The following is a 21,193-nucleotide window of genomic DNA, read 5'->3' as shown; positions in this document are numbered from 1 at the left end:
ATCCTGCCCATAATGTAGGGATGTCTCCAGGAAGTGTCAGCACCTTCAGCAGAGAACTGGAGGAAAAAATATGAATTTCTTTATATTGTTTTACAGAAAGATCGCACTGTATTAAACCATACCTTGTACAGAGAATACTTGGAGAATAGACAACACAGCTAGATCCTGGTCATCACTCAAGCAACAGCTCCACAGTAAAACCATTCAGTCAGGAGAACTTTGATACGCCAGAACTGATAATGATCAACAATATCAAACATCTCTCAAAGCCAAAGTTTCAGAGTTTCGGCCCTGAGAGATTGTTCATTCCAGGAGGTGGAGAAACATTTAATGGGGGCTTGTAAACAGTTATTTGGGTTCTAAAAGCAGTGACTTTTACAGTCCGCACATCCACGTAGGTGAGAAGCCATTCTGATGAAGTTTGTGAGAAAGGCTTCAATCGTTCAAGTCTCGTGACACACTGGCACATCCACAGAGGTGAGAGGCCATTAAACACTGAAGTGTGTGAGAAGGGCCTCAAACAGTTGTACGACCTCCTGATTCATTGGGGCAGCTACACAGGCAAGAAGGAATTCAGCTGGGAGGTTTTGGACAAAGCTTTAGTGCAATTGTTGTGCCTCCTGCAACACAAGGGCGGCTACATGGGGGAGAAGCCGTTCAAGTGTGAGGTGTGTGGCTGGGCCTTTTCACAGGCTTCGGGCCTTGTGAACCACCTGCGCATCCACACGGGCGAGAAGCCGTTCAAGTGTGAAGTGTGTGAGAAGTCCTTCACACAGTCATCAACTCTCTTGCAACACCAGCGCATCCACACGGGTGAGAAACCCTTCAGGTGTGAGGTTTGTGAGAAAGCTTTCACACGATCATCGTGCCTTGTGGAACACCGGCGCACACACACAGGAGAGAAACCGTTCAAGTGTGAGGTGTGTGAGAAAGCTTTTGCAAAGTCTTCGACCCTCCTGGTACATCAACGCACCCATACAGGGGAGAAACCGTTCAGGTGTGAGGTTTGTGACAAAGCTTTTGCAGAGTCTTTGTTACTCTTGAAACACCAGCGCATTCACCAGCGCAACCACCAGTACACCCAAGAGCGCTCCCAGACAGGGGAGAAACCATTCAGGTGTGAAGTTTGTGACAAAGCCTTTGTGAGCCCATCAAGTCTCCAGGTACACCAGCGCACCCACACAGGAGAGAAACCATTCAGATGTGAAGTTTGTGACAAAACCTTTGCACAGTCGTCGAGCCTCCGGGTACACCAGCGTATTCACACAGGGGAGAAACCGTTTAAGTGTTATGTTTGTGACAAAGCTTACACACAGCTGGTACACCTCCAGCAACACCAGCTCACCCACACAGGAGAGAAACCGTTCAAGTGTGAGATTTGCAATAGAGCTTTCTTGAACTCATCGTACCTCCTGGTACACCAACGCACCCATACAGGGGAAAAACCATTCCGATGTGAAGTGTGTGAGAAAGCTTTCTTGAATTCTTCCAGCCTCCGGGTACACCAACGCACACACACAGGGGAAAAACCGTTCGGGTGTGAGGTTTGTGACAAAGCCTTCATGAATTCGTCGAGTCTCCGGGTACACCAACGCACGCATACAGGGGAAAAACCATTCAGGTGTGAGATTTGTGACAAAGCCTTTACACAATCATCGAACCTCCGGGCACACCATCGTATTCACACAGGGGAGAAACCTTTTAGGTATGAAGTTTGTGACAAAAGTTACACTCAGTCAGCACCTTCTGCAACTCCAGCTCAGCCACACAGAGCAGAAAGTGTTCAGGTGTGAGATTTGCAACAGAGTCTTGTGCTCTGTGTGCCTCCTGAAGCACCAGCATATCCGCACAACCTCAAAACCTTTCTATGTGGCTCTGGCAGAACTGCATCACCTATTGCTTCTATCGCAATACACTGGCGAATCTACGAGACAAAAAGCATTCTCGTCCTGCGACTGCCAGAACTGATTAACTGACTCCTCCTCTCATGATACACCAGCATATCCACATTGGGCCAGGCACCAAGTGAAGTGCTCCAACTGCACAGACTGTCAGAGAGTTGTCTATAATTATTATCCCTCCTGCCCACAGGTGATCAGTGGTTCTAGTGTGCAGTTTCTGAGAAATTTCAGAAAGTGTCTCCAACCTCTCCCATCTTCAGTGCTTCCACATGGGTGAAAAACTGTGGAGGTACAACAATTTCAAGAAGACCATGTGAACATGATACACCAGTACATCCATAGAGGGAAGGAGCCATTCCAGGCTGAAATCCCTCCTGAAGGAGCAATGCATCCACACAGGCTGAGAACCCTTCCAGTGCAGCATCTGTACAAGTGATTCGCACACTCTGACTTTGGGCAACAACCCGATCAAATCTTCCATGTGTCGGAAAGGCTTCAACTGCTGATCCACCAGCACACACGTGTGGGAGAGGATCTATTCCAGAGGCAGTAGTAGGTGTACTTCAGTTCATCTTTGTACCTCTGGCTAGGGAATAGTAGCCAGGGTTCCAGTTCCTAATCACTGTCGCAGTGACCCCTACTGGAAACTGAGCTTGTATAGTAGTCGAGGAAGGACAGGATCTGGCTCAGCTAGACTCGCCTCCTTCTCCCCCGTCAGCCAAAAAACAGCTGACACTCGCTGACTGGATTCACACCTGAAGATTGACCATTTGAGCAAAGTACTAGAGGGCAGCCTGTGTCCATGGGCCAATACCTTCAGGATAGGAGGGAATGAGAGAAGAGGGGAAAAGAGGGTTCTAACCCTTTGAGTAAAAGTAGTGGGATGGAAATGGCTTTCTTCCCAACAAAATGATGCTGCGAATTCATGTCCTTTATCGGAAAATGTCCAGTGTACAGACATGTGATGGTAGAGTAGCAGACCTGGCAATGGAAGCTGGAAAGAATGAGATATATATAAAGAGACAAATAGGGTTCCAAATCCCAAAGAAAGTGAAACAGATGGAATGGCTGGAAGAAGATGGTTCAGTGCTCCCAGGGACCTTGGCTCATCTCATCCTACCTTCCCCCAATTTTATCCTGTCCTCTTATTAAAAGTGCAGATTCCTTCCTGGGCAGAGGCTTTGCCCATGATGAACGTGAACAAGTACAGCACTGGGCACTGCATGGAGTGGAGTAAGGGCTTTAAGAGTATGTCCAATATGAAATGTCACCACCATGCCCACACAGATAAAGCTTTCAATCCAGTAGAGTGGCTGCACTGAAATTAGATTAACTTTAAATATTAGCAATTTTATATTAAAAGATTGTGTGTAAAAACATTCCTGCTGCTCCTACCTCTGGGTTTGGAGTTTCATTTTCCAGGTTTCTCCCAGAATTTACCTCCCCCCTCCCTCTCTGGTTTGGTCCCATAGCCCTCGCAGCACTCGAGCACCTTGCTCACTTAAGTTAGATCTCGGGTGGGTGAGTGAAGGCCCTTCCTGATGTGGTACTACAGGAAGCTTTGTGCTATCCGGCACCGACGGGACCGAGCTGTTGCCGTCCCATCAAAACTGCCGGACAAACCAGCGCTAATGTTGAAACATACGGTATCTGGCAACAAACCCTGTTGCTTAGCAACAGCTTCTAAAGAGTCGGCCGTACCTTGCAAGCGTCTCTGTAGCTTAGCAACAGCTTCAGCGAGACCTTGCAGAGCCTGACTGGTGAAAAAAAAGCAACGAAAAGAAAAAAAACCTAACGAAATGGCTCCTGATTTTTGCCGGTAGATAGAGCTTTCCGGACATTTAACCTCCGGATAAACGAAAGTTTCCTGTACTTAAATCAGCTGTAGGCATCAAGCAGCCTTAATCCAGCAGAGATTTTGTATGAAAGGAGAAGGTAACATCTTGGATAAAGGTGCATTGCATTATTATGGTCTGGTTTTGTTTCTTTATAACATCTGTCCTCTTTTCCAAGGACCCTGTGAACTGTTTTTTTTCATGTAATGGCAGGATGTGGAGTTGTACTGTTTTAACACAAGGCATGGGCTTCTCCCCAATATTGTGTTTTGCTCTTAAAAGAAGACAGTGATTGAAAGCAGGCTCTGCAGGAATATCATCGCTAGTGTCCTTCCGCTGCACTTACTCCAGACTGGTGTGATTGTGAAGTGTCTGTATGGAGGAGACTCTCTGTCAATGGGGGAGCAGGCTAAGGATGGCAGTACTTGACACTCCACCACACGGTTCCCAAGGAGTGTTGCAATACAGGTTCAGGGCTGCAATCCCCTCCTCATCTGCATGGACATGGGGAGTTTCCTGATCTCAGCCCAGCTGCAGACCGGAGGGCCTAAGCAGTGACCAGAGACAAGATACAGTGAGGGTGGGAAGATAAGAGGTCTTCACTCCCATAGAGTGCAGTCCTGTGAGCAGGACATCCACCCAGAGGTGTATGAAGGGGGATGAGATCATGTAGGACTAAGCTCCCCAGGTAGTTTCCCATCTATCATCTTTAGTTGTGCAGGGTGTGCCTGAATTTCCAACATGTGTTGCTGGAAGGTGGGATCCCACTGCACAGACTAGTAAAATTGTACATTTACTGTATTGAATCAAGGGTTTATGGCAGAGAATTACAGTCTAACCACCTGTGTAAAGAAATGTTTTTGAATTACTCTTTTACAAGGTTTGTGGTCCAGCCTATAGATCGATTTCCGCCTGGGTAACATTGTGTGGTAACACTTCAGACAATGTTTGGAAGTTTGCAGACAGAACTGTTGTCTGTACTGGCTGAGTCACCATGGATTATCCTTTGAGAAAAGGTGTACTTTAATGAAGGTGAAGAATGCTCCTTGAAGAACCTAGCCTTTACCACAAAGGAAATGAAGGCTATCTCCAGGGCGCAAGCCCGTTTCCTGAATCGTTCTGTCCAACCATACTTAAATTTAATAGTGAGAAGGTGGATTTCTGGAGCTGTAGAGCTCATTGCTACGGTCATTCAAGTTGTAGTATAAGGACTCTGGAAAGGATTCGCAATAATTTTGCAATGCTTCGTTATTTAGGTTTCCAAAAGTAGTTTTAAAAATAAGTGTAAGTTAAATGCTGTGTTGCTGTTTATCTGCTGATTTGCTTCTGTATAAATGTATATCTTGAAATAAATGTATTTTTACCTTTTTAACCTAAATTATATGGTCTGTCAACATAATGTTTTTCCATCTGTTGAAATGATCAACAGCATACACTGGGCCCATACATCTTCTATTGCAAATGTCTGCTGAATAGTGTCGGGGTTGGCTCAGTGGGTAGCACTCTCTCACTACTGAAATCAGAAGGTTGTGGGTTCAAGCCCCACTCCAGAGACATCAGTACAAGCCAGGATGACACTTCTGTGCAGTATTGAGGGAGTGCTGTACTGTCAAGTGCCGTCTTTCAGATGGGACATTAAATCAAGGCATTGTCTGCTCTCTTCAGGCACTATTCAAAGAAGTGTTGGGGACTTTTCCCTGGCCAATATTTATCCCTCAATCAACATTACTAAAAACATATTATCTCATCGCTGTTTGTGGGACCTTGCTGCTCGCAAATTGGCTGCCGCGTTTCCTACATTACAACAGTGACTACACTTTAAAAGTAATTCATTGGCTGTAAAGCGCTTTTGGATGTCCTGAGGTCATGAAAGGCACAATATAAATGCAAGTTTCTTTTTTCTTTTTGTGCGATTTAGTATCCAATACATAACAATGAGTCTACTGTTACAATGTTCCAGGTTGTGCTATTGTTTAACTGAATATTGGGCAGTAAAGGCGCTCCCCAGATCATAGGGGACACGAGGTCTTCTTAAGTTCAGTGCTATCAGACACTCCCATAAGAAAATATCTACTATAGTCCTGTGAAATTTGTAACAACAACAACTTGTATTTATATAGCACCTTTAATGTAGTAAAACAACCCAAGGCGCTGCACAGGAGTATTTTAAGACAACAAATTTGACACCGATCCACATAAGATAAATTAGGACAGGTGACCAAAAGCTTGGTCAAAGAGGTAGGTTTTAAGGAGCGTCTTAAAGGTGGAAAGAGAGGTAGCGAGCCGGACAGGTTTAGGCAGGGAATTCCAGAGCTTAGGGCCTAGGCAACAGAAGGCACTGCCACCAAAGATTGAGCAATTATAATCAGGGATGCTCAAGAGGGCAGAATTAGAGGAGCGCAGATATCTCGGGGGGGTGGTGGAGGGTGCTGAAGGAGATTACAGAGATAGGAAGGGGCGAGGCCATGGAGGGATTTGAAAACAAGGATGAGAATTTTGAAATCGAGGCGCTGCTTAACTGGGAGCCAATGTAGGTCAGCGAGCACAGGGGAGATGGGTGAACGGGACTTGGTGCGAGTTAGGACACGGGCAGCCGAGTTTTGGATGACCTCAAGTTTACGTAGGGGTGAATGTGGGAGGCCAGCCATGGGTGCGTTGGAATAGTCAAGTCTAGAGATAACAAAGGCATGGATGAGGGTTTCAGCAGCGAATGAGCTGAGGCAAGGGCGGAGATGGGCGATATTACGGAGGTGGAAGTAGGCGGTCTTTGTTATGCTGCGGAAATGTGGTTGAAAGCTTATTTCAAGGTCAAATATAACACCAAGATTGCAAACAGTGTGGTTCAGCCTCAGACAGATGTTAGGGAGAGGGATGGAGTCAGTGACTAGGGAACGGAGTTTGTGGCGGGGACTGAAAACAATGGCTTCGGTCTTCCCAATATTTAATTGGAGAAAATTATTGCTCATCCAGAACTGTATGTCGGACAAGCAGTCTGACAATTTAGACACCGTGGAGGGGTCGAGAGAAGAAGTAGTGAGGAAGAGCTGGGTGTCGTCCGTGTACATGTGGAAACTGACACTGTTTTCGGATGATGTCACCAAGGGGCAACATGTAGATGAGAAATAGAAGGGGGCCAAAGATAGATCCTTGGGGGACACCAGAGGTAACGATGCAGGAGCAGGAAGAGAAGCCATTGCAGGTGATTCTCTGGTTACAATTAGATAGATAAGAATGGAACCAGGCGAGTGCAGTCCCACCCAGCTGGACGATGGTGGAGAGGCGTTGGAGAAGGATGGAGTGGTCAACCGTGTCAACAGCCCAATTAGCCATGTGAATTCCACTGAAGACACCTTGCACGTTTGGGAATCCGCCACTCGTTGATGGGGGGGGGGGAATGAAGAGCTTTCTTGTGTTGCTGATCATTGTCCTTAGCAACAGTTACAAACTTCATGGCCTTGACAAACATTGTATTATTGGCCTGACACATAGTGCACTTCAGACTGGCTGATCTAATAGATATCACCTAAGACAACCTGAAAGAAGCCAGTGACATAGATGTACAAGGTACGTAGTTTGAACATAGGATTACATAAGATAGACGGCACAGAAACAGGCCATTCAATCCAACCAGTCCATGCCGGCGTTTATGCTCCACTCGAGCTTCCTCCCATCTTTCCTCATCTAAATCTATCAGCATAACCCTCTATTCCCTTCTCCCTCATATGCTTGTCTAGACTTCCCTTAAATGCATCGATACTATTCGCTTCAACCACCCCCTGTGGTAGCGAGTTCCACATTCTCACCACTCTTTGGGTAAAGAAGTTTCTTCTGAATTTCCTATTTTATTTCTTGGTGACTATCTTATATTGATGGCCTCTAGTTATGCTCTTCCCCACAAGTGGAAACATTCTGTATCCACTCTATCAAAACCTTTCATAATTTTAAAGACCTCTATTAGGTCACCCCTCAGTCTTTTTTCAAGAGAAAAGAGACCCAGCCTATTCATCCTTTCCTGATATGTATACCCTCGCATTTCTGGTATCATCCTTGTAAATCTTCTCTGCACCCTTTCCAGTGCCTCTATATCCTTTTTATAATATAGCGACCAGAACTGTACGCAGTATTCAAAGTGTGGTCTAAACAAGGTTCGATACAGGTTTAGCATAACATCCCTACTTTTCAATTCTATACCTCTAAAAATAAACCCTAGTGCTTGGTTTGCTTTTTTTATATGGACTTGCTAACCTGTGTCACAACTTTTACTGATTTGTGTATTTTTACTCCGAGATCCCTTTGTTCCTCTCCCCCACCCAGACTCACACCCTCCAAGTAATAAGTGACCTCCCTATTCTTCCTACCAAAATGTAATACCTCACATTTATCTGTGTTGAACTTAATTTGCCATATATGCCCTGTAAGCGAGAAAAATCTGGAAGGTAAAACAGAACTAACAGACTCAGTTGTTACCCAGACCAATAGTTTTATTACGAGTGCACACGGGAGAACTATCTCAGCTACCCTTAGCTGGAGACGTCGTTCTCAAAGGAAAATGTGAAAATACAGCATAATTATACATTTTATTAGACAACGCCCACTTATTACTAATGAGGGTGTGTACATGAGAATATTGATACTTCATTGGTTTACATGGTTAATCAATCAACTATTAGGCCTGCCCTTTGAATTCCAGCAACCTCTGGATACGTCAGTAAGAGCCTATGGACTGCAGAGACTTCATTCTAACTTCTGCTAACTTCTGCATTCTTGGGCTATCTCTTACTCTTGTTATCAATATAGGGAGGTATCTTCAGCAGAGAGATGGTTGGGTGGATGCAAAGCCCCATTGAATTATGTAGCCAGGTGACCAGTCGTTAAGGCCTTATCTGCAGAGACTTCGTCAATGTGCCTTTGTACTTTTATCTCTTCCAGGAGCAGGCCTCCTCTCAGCATTTACTCAGTGTAATTATAAGTAGAGTGTAATTATAAGTAGATCTTCAGAATGTCCTTGGTCAGCTAAACTCATTTATGTTAGTCTAAAAGGGTTAACACAGCCAAGTTTCCCCCAGTGCTTTGCGTTTGTTTTCCAGCCTGACAAGACTGAATGGTACCTTTCAGACATATTATACTGGTTAAATATTGAGGCCTACCCCTTTATATCCCCTAAACCAAATTTTATCCTAACATGCCCATTCTGCTCTTTGTATCATCACCAAATTTGGCTACAGTACACTTGGTTCCTTCATCCAAGTCATTAATATAGATTGCAAATAGTTGAGGCCTCAGCACTGATCCCTGTGGCACCCCACTAGTTACTGGTTGCCAAATGACCCATTTATCCCGACTCTGTTTTCTGTTAGTTAGCCAATCCCCTATCCATGGCAAATCTATCAATCTCAGATTTGACATTTTCAATTGACTCCCAGCCTCAGCTGCTTTTTGGGGAAAGAGTTCCAGATTTCCACCAGTCTGTGTGAAGAAGTGCTCCCTGACATCACCCCTGAATGGCCGAGCTCTAATTTTAAGGCTCTGGACTCCCCCGCCAGGGGAAATAGTTTCTCTCTATCCCCCTATCAACTCCTTTTAATCATCTTAAACACCTCAATTAGATCAACCACTAATCCAATATACTCAGAATTACATCGAATTTACAACACAGAAACAGGACGTTTGGCCCAACCGGTCTATGCCGGTGTATATGCTCCATTCGAGCCTCCTCCCACCCTAATTCACCTAATCATATCTGCATATCCCTCTTCTTTTTTCCATCATGTACTTACCTAGCTTCCCCTTAAATGCATCTATGATATTTACCTCAACTACTCCCTGTGGTATCGAGTTCCACATTCTAACCACTCTCTGGGTAAAGAGGTTTCTCCTAAATTCCCTATTGGATTTATTAGCGACTATCTATGTTAATGACCCCTAGGTTTGGACTCCCCCCTCCCCCCCCCCCCCCCCAACAAATGGAATACCTTCGCTACGTCTACCCTATGAAACCCCTTTGTAATTTTAAAGGCCTCTATCAGGTCACCCCTTAGCCTTCTCTTTTCTAGAGAAAAGAGCCCCAGCCTGTTCAGGCTTTCCTGAGTGCCATAATCTCCCAGTTCTGGTATTATCCTTGTAAATCTATTTTCCACTTTCTCCAGTGCCTCTATATCCTGTTTGTAATATGGAGACCGGAACTGGGCACAGTACTCTTAAGTGTGGTCAAGTGCAGTCAAGGTTCTATACAAGTTTAATATAACCTCTCTGCTTTTCAATTCTATTCCTCTAGAAATGAACCCTAGTGCTTGGTTTGGATTTTTAGGGCCTTGTTAACTTGCGTAGCTACTTTTAATGATTTGTGAATCTACGCCTAGATGCATTTGCTCCTCTACCCCATTTAAACTCTTATTTCCCAAGGAGTATGTGGCTGCCTTATTCCTCCCACCAAAATGCTTCACCTCACACGTATCTATATTGAAATTCATTTGTCATTTACACGCCCGTTCTGCAAGCCCATTAAAAACATCGGGCTAGAAATTCAGTATAGCCACTTTTGGGGCGGTAAAGTCGGGCAGCCGCTAAAGTTTGCGCTCGGCGCAAAGTCTAGGCCACTTCGCCGATATTCAGTAGCATCGCCCTAAGAGGTTGCTGGAGCGCAAAAACTGGCGATGCACGACTATCTTTAGGCGCTAAGCCGGCGGTGCTGAGCGATACCGCCGAGGCCGGGCGCAGCGCAGGTGCAGTCATTTCTTGATTGACGGCAGACACGCTGGCGCCGGCCACCTCTTAAAGGGGGAAGGGTCGATTTTTTTTGCTGCCACGCCCTGGACACTGCAGCCCTCCAGCTAGGCCTGAGAACTGCTGCTGCACGCAATTAGCGCACAGAACCATGCAGAAGGCCCGGGAAAGAGCGCAGCGATTCTCAGAGCATGATCTGAGGGTGCTGGTTGGCGCTGTGGCACGAAGACGCCACATTCTGTTCCCTGACCTTGGAGAGAAGCCACCGACCACCGTCTACCGCAAAGCCTGGAGGGATGTCTCCAACAGGGTGACATCCAACAGTGTGGTGCCCAGGAACCCTGTACAATGCCACAAGAAGTTCAATGACCTCACCAGGATTGTCAGGGTGAGTACCCTTTCCAGTGTCCTCCTCATCCTTGCATGTGCACCTCACATTATGGGCAAAGGGACCTGAAAGCCCTAATGGCCAGCCCTCATCCAGCAGCTTTGGGACAGTCATGACCATCAATTGCACATTGTGCACTTTACACACTGGCCAAGCTATTCGACCATGGGAGGCAGTGCACACAAGATCAGGGCTACACACTGGCCAAGCTATTCGACCATGGGAGACAGTGCACACAAGATCAGGGCTACACACTGGCCAAGCTATTCCACCATGGGAGGCAGTGCACACAAGGTCAGGGCTACACACTGGCCAAGCTATTCGACCATGGGAGGCAGTGCACACAAGATCAGGGCTACACACTGGCCAAGCTATTCGACCATGAGAGGCAGTGCACACAAGATCAGGGCTACACACTGGCCAAGCTATTCCACCATGGGAGGCAGTGCACACAAGATCAGGGCTACACACCGTACTTAGAGGCCGTCCTTTCTCTTGCAGGCAAAGGTGGCGAGCAACAGGCGCAGCCGGACTGAGACCGGGGGAGGCGGCCCTCAGATCCAGGAGCTCACCGACCTGGACCAGCGCATGGAGCGCATCATGGGCGGCCGGGTGATTGGCCCCGTCGCCACTGGAGATGCCGACCCTGTTCTGGGCACCAATGGTAAGGACATCGCCTTTTGGACTTCTGTCGTTCCACTTGCGCATCAGATCTACATCCTTTGCCACTGTCCGACCAATGCGCTGAATGCCACCACTCATGCCTCTCTCGCTGACGCCCTGTCCTCACTCTAAAGCTACTCTTGTGCCTTCCTGCTTTCAGATGGTGAGGAGGAGGTCCCTGAAGCTGCCAGTGACAGCCCCTCGGAAGAGGAGGAGGAGGAGGAAGAGGAAGGCGGCCCATCAGGGGAACCCTCAGCCGTGGCAGGCCATGCCGATGTAGGGGACACGTCTTCCCTGGAGGGGAGCCTGGGGGAAGGGTCGGAGGGGAGTGTAGCTCCTCGGACCAGCGGCCTGCAGCAATGCGGGAGGGGTCGGGAAGCTCAGCGGCCTTCTCGCCAGAGGGGGGAAGGGTCGGAGGGGAGTCCAATTGCTGGGCCCAGCGGCGTGCAGCAACGCGGGAGGGGTCGGGAAGCTCGGCGGCCTTCTCCCCAGAGGGAGAGTGCGGCCTCCAGTCCGGCGACGGTCAGCGCCGAGGAGGTGCGCCTCCTCGAGGAAATGGCCGTGGACTCGGAGCGCCGTCACACGGAGCTCATGGGGGTAGTGGCACGGATGCCTGAGGCCATCGAGTCCCTGGCCAGGAGTGTCACTGAATTCGGAGCATCACAGGCCAGGAGTCTGGGTGAATTCGGGGCATTACAGGCCAGGAGTCTTGCGGAATTCGAGGCAGCTCAGGCAGCTACTGGCCAGATGCTCACTGGTGCCGTCCAGTCACTGGCTGGTCTGATGCGGTCGCAGACCAGGGCAGCACGGGCACTAACTGCTGCCACACTCGCTGCATCAGCCAGGCATCGCCAGGGCACCCGCCGCGCTGCAGCAGCACAGCGGTCTGTCCCTCGGCAGATTGCTGCGCATGCTGCAGTGCTGGCCCGGGCGAGTGCCAGTGTGTCAGGCGACCAGTGAGCGCCTGCCATCAGCCAGCTTGCCCCCATTCCTCCAGCCGCCAATGCCACTCCCCCAGTGGAGCTGCCACGAGCTGCTGGTCAGACTGATGCTGGCCAGCCACAGCTGCAGCAGTCAGCAGCCGGCCCCTCGAGGGCCAGACCTCGTCTAGGCCGACCCCCAAGGGCATCTGCCGTCACGCCATGTCCCCCTCAGGAGCCTACCCCCAGCCTTGCAGCAGCCACTGGGCTCACCTTGCGGAGGAGCAGCAGGCCGGGCAGGGGCCGCCCAAGTGTGCACAAGGCATCGCCCTCGCGGGCCAAGAAGTAGAAGGCGTGGCCAAATGTTTTGTTTTTTTGAAGGCCGAGGATGAAGGCCATTTTTGTTTAACTGTTTTGTTAATCCTCTCCAGGTTGTGGGAGCGAGTAATGTGTTTGACTGTTTTTTGGGGGTTTCTTCTGTTTTTGTTTTTCATGTGGGAAGGGCCCTGAGTTTGTTCAATAAACAATTTCATTTATTCAGATTGTCCATGTTTGATCTTTGAAGTGTTTGTTGCCTTAACCGGCTGAGGGCTTGCGGAGCGGCTGCATTCATGTTCTTTCATTGGCACAAGCCATTCCCTGACAGGGGGCCTAGAACCTACGTTCAATAAGCCGCCGACGCGCGGCCCTTGCACCTTCTGCCTCCCTCCTGGGCTGGTACTCCTCGTCCTCCTCCTCATGCTCCTCCTGCTCCTCCTCCTGAGGTGGTGCTCCAACCTGAGGTGGCAGTGCCTGAGTCCTGCGGATAGCCAGGTTGTGCAGCGTGCAGCAGACGACAACGAAATGGGAGACTCGCTCCGGCGAATACTGCAGGGCTCCACCGGAGCGATCCAGGCATCGGAACCGTTGCTTCAGGACGCCGATTGTTTGTTCTATGATGTTCCTAGTCGCTTGATGGCTCTCGTTGTATGCCTCTTCAGCAGGGGTCCTGGGCGCACGGAGCGGGGTCATGAGCCAGGTACACAAAGGATAGCCTTTGTCCCCGATAAGCCATCCTCTTGGGTGAGGCTGTGCCTGGAACATGTCAGCCACAGTTGTCTGTCGCAGGATAAAGGCATCGTGGCTGCTGCCTGGAAAGCGGGCATTGACAGCTAGGATGCGCTGCCTGTGGTCACACACCAGCTGTACATTGAGGGAATGGTAGCCCTTCCAGTTGCAGTAATCCTCGGCATGGTCCAAAGGTGCCCGCAAAGCCACATGCGTGCAGTCAATGGCGCCCTGCACCATGGGGAAGTCCGCTATTCTTGCAAATCCCATTGCACGCTGCTGCTGCTTCTCCAGGGTCATGGGGAAGGAGATGAATTGACGTCTCCTTCTGAAAAGGGCATTGGTCACCTGGCGGATGCAGCAATGCACGGCGAACTGGGAGATGTTAGCAAAGTCCCCAGCAGCGGATTGGAAGGAGCCGGTGGCATAGAAATTCAGAGCCACCGTCACCTTCACTGCCACCGACAGAGACGTCCTGCACCTCAGCTGTGGCCGGAGATCTCTGTGAAGCAGCTGGCAGATCTCTGTGACCACCTCCCTTCTGAATCGCAGCCTCCTAACACACTGCACGTCAGACAGGTTGAGATAGGAGAACTGCTGGCGGTATACCCTGAGTGGGTAAGGCCTCCCTTGCCGACGCCTGTTGCCCCCTCTGCGTCTAGCCAGGGCTGCCACTCTCTCACGGCGTCTGTGAGCCCTTCCTACGTAAGGCTGAAAGCCAGCGTTGACAGCCCCCATAATATGCTGGCAAACAATGAGATATCAATGAGGGCAAAGAGAATTGAAAAGCTGTGGCCTGAAGCCAGAAATACCTGTCCTAGTGTTGGGCCAAAGCAGTAAGCTCTCTACCTTGGTCTCTGTCCAAAAATCCGTTTCACAAGAGTGAGTGCTGCAAAATGGCTGCCCTTTATAGTGCAGGGTAAGTGCCCTTTAATTTGCGCTCCCCGCGGCCCGCAGCGGCTGTGAACCGCTCCACTTCACAGTCCTTAGGGCCGCCACGCCCACATTGGGCGGCCGCGACTGAAGTTCCCGATCGGGGCGCACAAAGGGCGTTGCACGAGGAAATGACATCATGATCTGCGCGCGCAGCTGAGCGCGCGCAAAGACTTTGCGCCGGCGCAAAATGTCTACTGAAGTTGGGGGCAGGCGCAGATCGTGCTGCGCCCGGGCGCTAAGCGCCTAGCACTCGAAGTCTACTCCTCTTAAGGCGCTAACGGCTGGCGCACGCAACTGAATTTCTAGGCCATCGTCTTGTATTTTGTTGCAGTCTTTTACAGCATTAACTATATGCCCCCAATTTGGTGTCATTTCTGCAACTATCTATCTGCTCAATCACACCCTCGTCTCCACCTCTGATGTCCTAGTCCCCATTAAAACCATAACCCTCTCTCATCCTGGTCGTTTCCATCGGTAAGACCCTCATCTCCATTCCCTTAAGTCCAAGAGTCACATTGCTTGTCCGTCATCCAGTACTGGATGAGCAGAAATTTCCTCCAATTAAATATTGAGATGACCGAAGCGGTCCCCGCCACAAACTCCATTCCCTAGCCATCCCTCCCTGGCAACTGTCTGAGGATGAACCAGACCGTTCGCAACCTTGGTGCCGTATTTGACCCTGAGATGAGCTTTCGGCCACATATCTGCTCCATCATCAAGACTGTCTACTTCCACCTCCGTAACATCGCCCGACTCCACTCCTGCCTTAGCTCATCTGCTTTTAAAACCCTCATCCATGCCTTTTTTACCTCTAGACTTGACTATTCCAATGCTCACCTGGCCGGCCTCCCACGTTGCACCCTCCATAAACATGAGCTTATCCAAAACTCTGCTGCCTGTATCCTAACTCACACCAAGTCCTGTTCACTCATCACCCCTGTGCTTGCTGACCTACATTGGTTACCGTTCCGGCAACGACTTGATTTTAAAATTCTCATCCTTGTTTTCAAAATCCTCCATGGTCTCACCCCTACCTATCTCTGTAACCTTATCCGCCCTACAACCCTCCCGAGATATCTGCGTTTCTCCAATTCGGTCCTCTTGCGTATCCCCAATTTTAATCGCTGCACCATTGGCGCCCGTGTTTTCAGCTGCCTAGGCCCTAAGCTCTGGAATTCCCTCCCTAAAACTCTCTGCCTCGCTCTGCTCCTTTAAGACGCTCCTTAAAAACATCCTCTTTGACCAAGCTTTTGATCATCTGTCCTAATATCTCCTTATGTGGCTCGGTGTCAAATTTTGTTTGATAACGATCCTGTGAAGCAGCATGGGACATTAAAGGTGCTATTTAAATGCAAATTGTTGTTGTCATTCGCAAATGTTGAAATTGTACTTTTGATTCCTGAGTCAAGGGAATAAAAGCGTGGTCTATGCAACCTGTCCTTTTAGCCCCGGTATCATTCTGATGAATCTGTGCTGCACCCCCTCCAAGGCCAATATATCCTTCCTGAGGTGCGGGGCCCAGAACTGAGTGCGGTTGAGGCGAATAGTATAGATGCATTTAAGGGGAAGCTAGAAAAGTACATGAGGGAGAAAGTAATAGAAGGATATGTTGATAGGGTGAGAAGAAGTAAGGTGGGAGGAGGCTCATGTGGAGTATAAACAATGCCACAGATCTGTTGAACGATAAATCAGTGTGCACACCATGGAGATCTCCAGTGCCCTGGCCAACATTTATCTCCCGGCCAACATTTATCTCCCAACCAACACCACCAAAAAGATTATCTGGGCAATTATCTCATTGTTTGTGAGACCTTGCTGTCTACAAATTTCCTGCTGCATTTCCTGACACTACAACAGTGACTTCACTTCAAAAGTATTTCATTGGCTGTGAAGTGAGATTGTGAAAGGTGCTAAATTAATGCAAGGTCTTTCTTCTTTCTATCATGCACTCATAAGAACTTCAGTGGCTGTAAGCCTCAAAGGAGGGGCGTACTGATGGGGAGTCTCATACTTCTCCCCTATCATGCCACTCCTTTGCTCCGTTTGGAACTCCTCTTTCTCTTCCATCGATATGACAGATAGAGAATGAAACCCAAGGGCCTAGAAATTGAGTCGCATAGTTTTTCAACTGCTACGCGACCTCCTAAGACTCCAAAATGGCGGGCTGGAAATGCACCGACCACCATATTGGGTAAGGACAAATAAAAGGTGTCCTTTACACACGCCCGAAGCAGGCATTTGGCCCCTTATTTGCATATGCAAAGGGACTAATGCCTTCTTCAGGTCCCCGCTGTACCATTGGCTTGCCCGAGGCAACCATGACCATCACTGGCTGGATTCTGGGAAACCAACCCTGCAGAAAAAGTTAAGTAACTTACATGTAAACCACCCTCCCAATTGCCGCTGCTACCTGCCTTGAGATTCCTGACCTCCAGGCCATGGCCCCGACCTCCATGCTCCCTGACCTCTGATCTTCCTCACCCCCGGCCCCATATGCCAGTCACCCCGACCCCCGATCTCCTGACCCCTAGCTACTGATCGTCCCCCACCATAAGAACATAAGAAATAGGAGCAGGAGTAGGCCAATCGGCCCCTCGAGCCTGCTCCACCATTCAACAAGATCATGGCTGATCTGATCCTAACCTCAAATCTACTATCACTCTCCATCCCACCCGAATCCATGTGATCTCCCGGGAGAGGTGAAAAACCAGTTTAAAAAAACCAATGGCCAATTTGGGAGAAAAAATCTGGGAAATTCCTCTCCGACCCATCTAGGCGATCGAAACTCGTCCAGGAGATCACTCTGTCCCTATATTTTCGACAGTACTTACCTTCTGTAAAGCCGATCTCCACCCCAGCCAGGAACAGGAATAAAACCATCTCCTGAAATCTAACAGAATTAGAACACAAGACTCATGTCCAATTTCCTGCCCGCTCCCCGTAACCCTTAATTCCCTTTACTTCTAGGAAACTATCTATTTCTGTTTTAAATTTATTGAATGATGTAGCTTCCACAGCTTTCTGGGGCAGCAAATTCCACAAACCTACCACCCTCTGAGTGAAGAAGTTTCTCCTCATCTTAGTTCTGAAGGAGCAGCCCCTTATTCTAAGATTATGCCCCCTAGTTCTAGTTGCACCCATCATTGGGAACATCCTCACCGCATCCACCCGATCAAGCCCCTTCACAATCTTATATGTTTCAATAAGATCGCCTCTCATTCTTCTGAACTCCAATGAGTAGAGTCCACCCCCTCATCCCTGGAATTAACCGAGTGAACCTTCTTTGTACTGACTCGAGCGCAAGTATGTCTTTTCTTAAGTATGGACACCAAAACTGTATGCAGTATTCCAGGTGCGGTCTCACCAATACCTTGTACAACTGCAGCAATAACTCCCTGTTTTTATATTCTATCCCCCTAGCAATAAAAGCCAACATTCCATTGGCCTTCTTGATCACTTGCTGCACCTGCATACTAACTTTTTGAGTTTCGTGCACCAGGACCCCCAGATCCCTTTGTACTACAGTACTTTCCAGTTTCTTGCCATTAAGATAATAACTTGCTCTATGATTTTTCCTGCCAAAGTGCATAACCTCACACTTTCCAGTATTGTATTCCATATGCCAAATCTCTGCCCACTTACTTAGCCTGTCTATGTCCCTTTGCAAGTTTTTTATGTTCTCCTCACTCACTACTTTCCCTCCCATCTTTGTATCATCTGCAAACTTTGATATGTTACACTCGTTCCCCTCCTCCAAATCGTTAATATAGATTGTAAAGAGTTGGGGACCCAGCAGTGACCCCTGCGGAACACCACTAGTTACTGATTGCCAGTCTGAGAATGAACCATTTATCCCAACTCTCTGCTTTCTGTTAGAGAGCCAATCCTCCACCCACGCCAGAATATTACCCCCAATCCCGTGATTTTTTATCTTGAGCAATAATCTTTTGCGTGGCACCTTGTCAAATGCCTTTTGGAAGTCTAAATACACTACATCCATTGGTTCCCCTTTATCCACCCTGTATGTTACTTCCTCAAAGAACTCAAGCAAATTTGTCAAACATGACTTCCCCTTCATGAAACCATGCTGAGTTTGTCCTATTAAATTATGTTTATCCAAATGTCCCGTTACTGTCTCCTTAATAATGGATACTAAAATTTTACCAACCACAGATGTTAGGCTAACAGGTCTATAGTTTCCAGCCTTCTGCCTACTACCCTTTTTAAATAATGGTGTTATATTAGCAGTTTTCCAATCTGCCGGGACCTTTGCTGAGTCCAGGGAGTTTTGGAAAATTATTACCAATGCATCCACAATCCCTACCGCCACTTCCCTCAAGACCCTAGGATGTAAGCCATCAGGTCCAGGGGATTTATCCACCTTGAGTCCCATTATTTTACCAAGTACCACTTCCTTAGTGATTTTAATCATATTTAGCTCCTCCCCCGCTAGAGCCCCCTGTTTGTCCAGTGTTGGGATATTCTTAGTATCCTCTACCGTAAAGACTGATACAAAATATTTGTTCAGCGTTTTTGCCATCTCCATGTTTCCCACCATTAATTTCCCGGTCTCATCCTCTAAGGGACCAACATTTACTTTAGCCACCCTTTTTCTTTTTATATAACTATAGAAACTTTTGCTATCTGTTTTTATATTTTTTGCTAATTTACTTTCATAATCTATCTTCCCTTTCTTAATCAATCTTTTAGTTACTTTTTGCTGTCTTTTAAAGACTTCCCAATCTTCTATCCTCCCACTAGATTTGGCTACCTTATATGCCCTTGTTTTTAGTCGGATACTATCCTTAATTACTTTACTTAGAAAAGGGTGTATCTTTTCTTTTACACCCTTTTTTCCTCAGTGGAATATATATTTTTTGGAAGTTGTAAAATAACTCCTTAAATGTACACCACTGATCATGTACCGTCTTACCCTTTAATCTATTTTCCCAGTCCACTCTAATCAATTCCGCTCTCATTCCTTCATAGTCTCCTTTATTCAAGCTCAGCACGCTTGTTTGAGATCCAATCTTCTCACCCTCTCATTGAATATGGAATTCAACCATGTTATGGTCATTCATTCCAAGGGGATCCTTTACTAGGACATTTTTAATTAATCCTGTCTCATTACACAGGACCAAATCTAAGGTTGCTTGCCCCCTGGTTGGTTTAGTTACATACTGCTCAAGAAACCCATCCCTAATACACTCAATGAACTCATCCTCAAGGCTGCCCTGCCCAATTTGATTTGCCCAGTTAATATGGTAGTTAAAATCCCCCATAATTATAGCTGTTCCCTTATTACAAGCCTCAACTATTTCCTGATTAATACTCCGTCCAACAGAGTTGCAACTGTTCGGAGGCCTATAGACTATACCCACTAGTGTTTTTTCCCCTTATTATTCCTTATCTCCACCCAAACTGTTTCACTATCCTGATCCTTTGACCCAATATCATTTCTCTGTATTATAGTGATTCCTTCCTTTATTAACATAGCCACCCCACCTCCCCTTCCTTCCTGCCTGTCCTTCCTGATTGTTAAATAACCTGGTATGTTTAATTCCCAGTCATGGTCACCCTGCAGCCATGTTTCTGTAATGGCCACAAGATCATACCCATATGTAGTTATTTGTGCTGTTAACTCATCCATTTTGTTACGAATGCTACGTGCATTCAGATAAAGAACTTTCAAATATGTTTTGTGACACTTAGTTCCTGTTTTTTCCCCTTTTACTACTTTACCTTTTACTCCATACCTTCTGTCCCTTCCTGACACATTCTGTTTTTTAATTCCCCCACTGCTACCTAAGTCTATGACCTTCTCCGTTGTCATTTTTATTATTTGCTCTCTAGAAACCTCCCCCCCACTAATTAGTTTAAAGCCCTCTCTACAGCCCTAGTTATATGATTCGCCAGGACTCTAGTCCCAGCACTGGCCACTAATCACTCCCCCGAGGCCTGCAATCCCACCCCAGAGGCCTGCGACCACCTCCTCTCCGGCTACAGATCACTTACCTATAGCAGCAGCCCAAATGTGCAGCACTTACCTGTGCGGCCTCATCCTGAAGTGCCATCTCTATGTGAATGAGATCTGAGGCCCAATATCCGGGCCTCCTCGGACCCTACCATTACTGCACAGGGTAATTACCCTGCGTGGGGGTGGGTTGGGCGGGGGTGACATGCAAATTTTAGGCCACTGTGTTAAGTTGCTGTGGGTGTGGGTCAAAACGTTCAAGTGACGAGAGTCCATCAGTTTGGCAGTTTGAAGTAAACCTCTGCATCTCCCCAGTCAAAAAGAATTGAAAAAAGTGCAGGTAAGATTGAGAAATCTACAAATCTGCTGAAGGCTCGAAGCTCCTTTAAACTGAGCACTTTCATCAGGATCAGCTGATCCTTACAAGCCATAACCACTCTTTTATACCAATGTGTGTTACACAGAGTGCAGTACGGGTAGTAGTGATGGAAATTTTTATGTATGACATCATTACCATTTGCCTTGCATGACAATGCTGCAAAAGGTGCAGGCAGAGAAAGTGCCCATTCTACATTCCTCCAAAATTTTGTTGAGGGCAAAACAGGGCAGCAACCTCGTGAAAACATGTCCATCTCAAAATCTGATTCTGGGAATGGGCCCATGCTGCTATTACGCTCTGTACTTAATAAAAATAGCTAAGAAATTTGAGGCCTGTATTTCTCTATCTTTCAAAAATATCAACCTGTTAATGGAATTTTGAAACAATCGCTTAGCTTTGAGATTTTGAATTGTCCTTCTTCATAAGA

General features: G+C 47.5%; 1 protein-coding gene across 10 annotated transcripts in view; it reads left to right on the top strand.

Annotated features, from left to right (window-relative positions):
* Positions 1 to 21,193, top strand: part of LOC147095551 (uncharacterized) — a 64,363-nt gene that overhangs the window by 9,042 nt on the left and 34,128 nt on the right. For 2 of the 10 annotated variants that reach the window (XR_015074808.1, XR_015074810.1), the window contains exon 2: positions 4,617 to 5,114. The exons of 5 other annotated variants lie outside the window; for them this stretch is intronic. Coding sequence is in view for 2 of the 5 variants with exons in the window: in XM_085974678.1 (XP_085830804.1) it covers positions 642 to 1,725; positions 8,628 to 8,638 (1,095 nt within the window). In the remaining 3 variants the exon portion in view is untranslated. Of the gene's footprint in view, positions 1 to 96; positions 484 to 527; positions 1,736 to 4,616; positions 5,115 to 8,627; positions 8,639 to 21,193 lie in introns of those variants that run through there. 3 more of the 10 variants (XM_085974678.1, XR_015074809.1, XM_085974679.1) reach the window with 3 other exon arrangements.

Source organism: Somniosus microcephalus, unplaced genomic scaffold (assembly GCF_052327205.1).
Source record: "Somniosus microcephalus isolate GS21.2 unplaced genomic scaffold, FLI_Smic_1.0 unresolved_chr1, whole genome shotgun sequence".
Lineage (NCBI taxonomy): Eukaryota > Metazoa > Chordata > Chondrichthyes > Squaliformes > Somniosidae > Somniosus > Somniosus microcephalus.
Note: the sequence above shows the minus strand (reverse complement) of the source record. Positions and strands in the feature narration are given on the sequence as shown.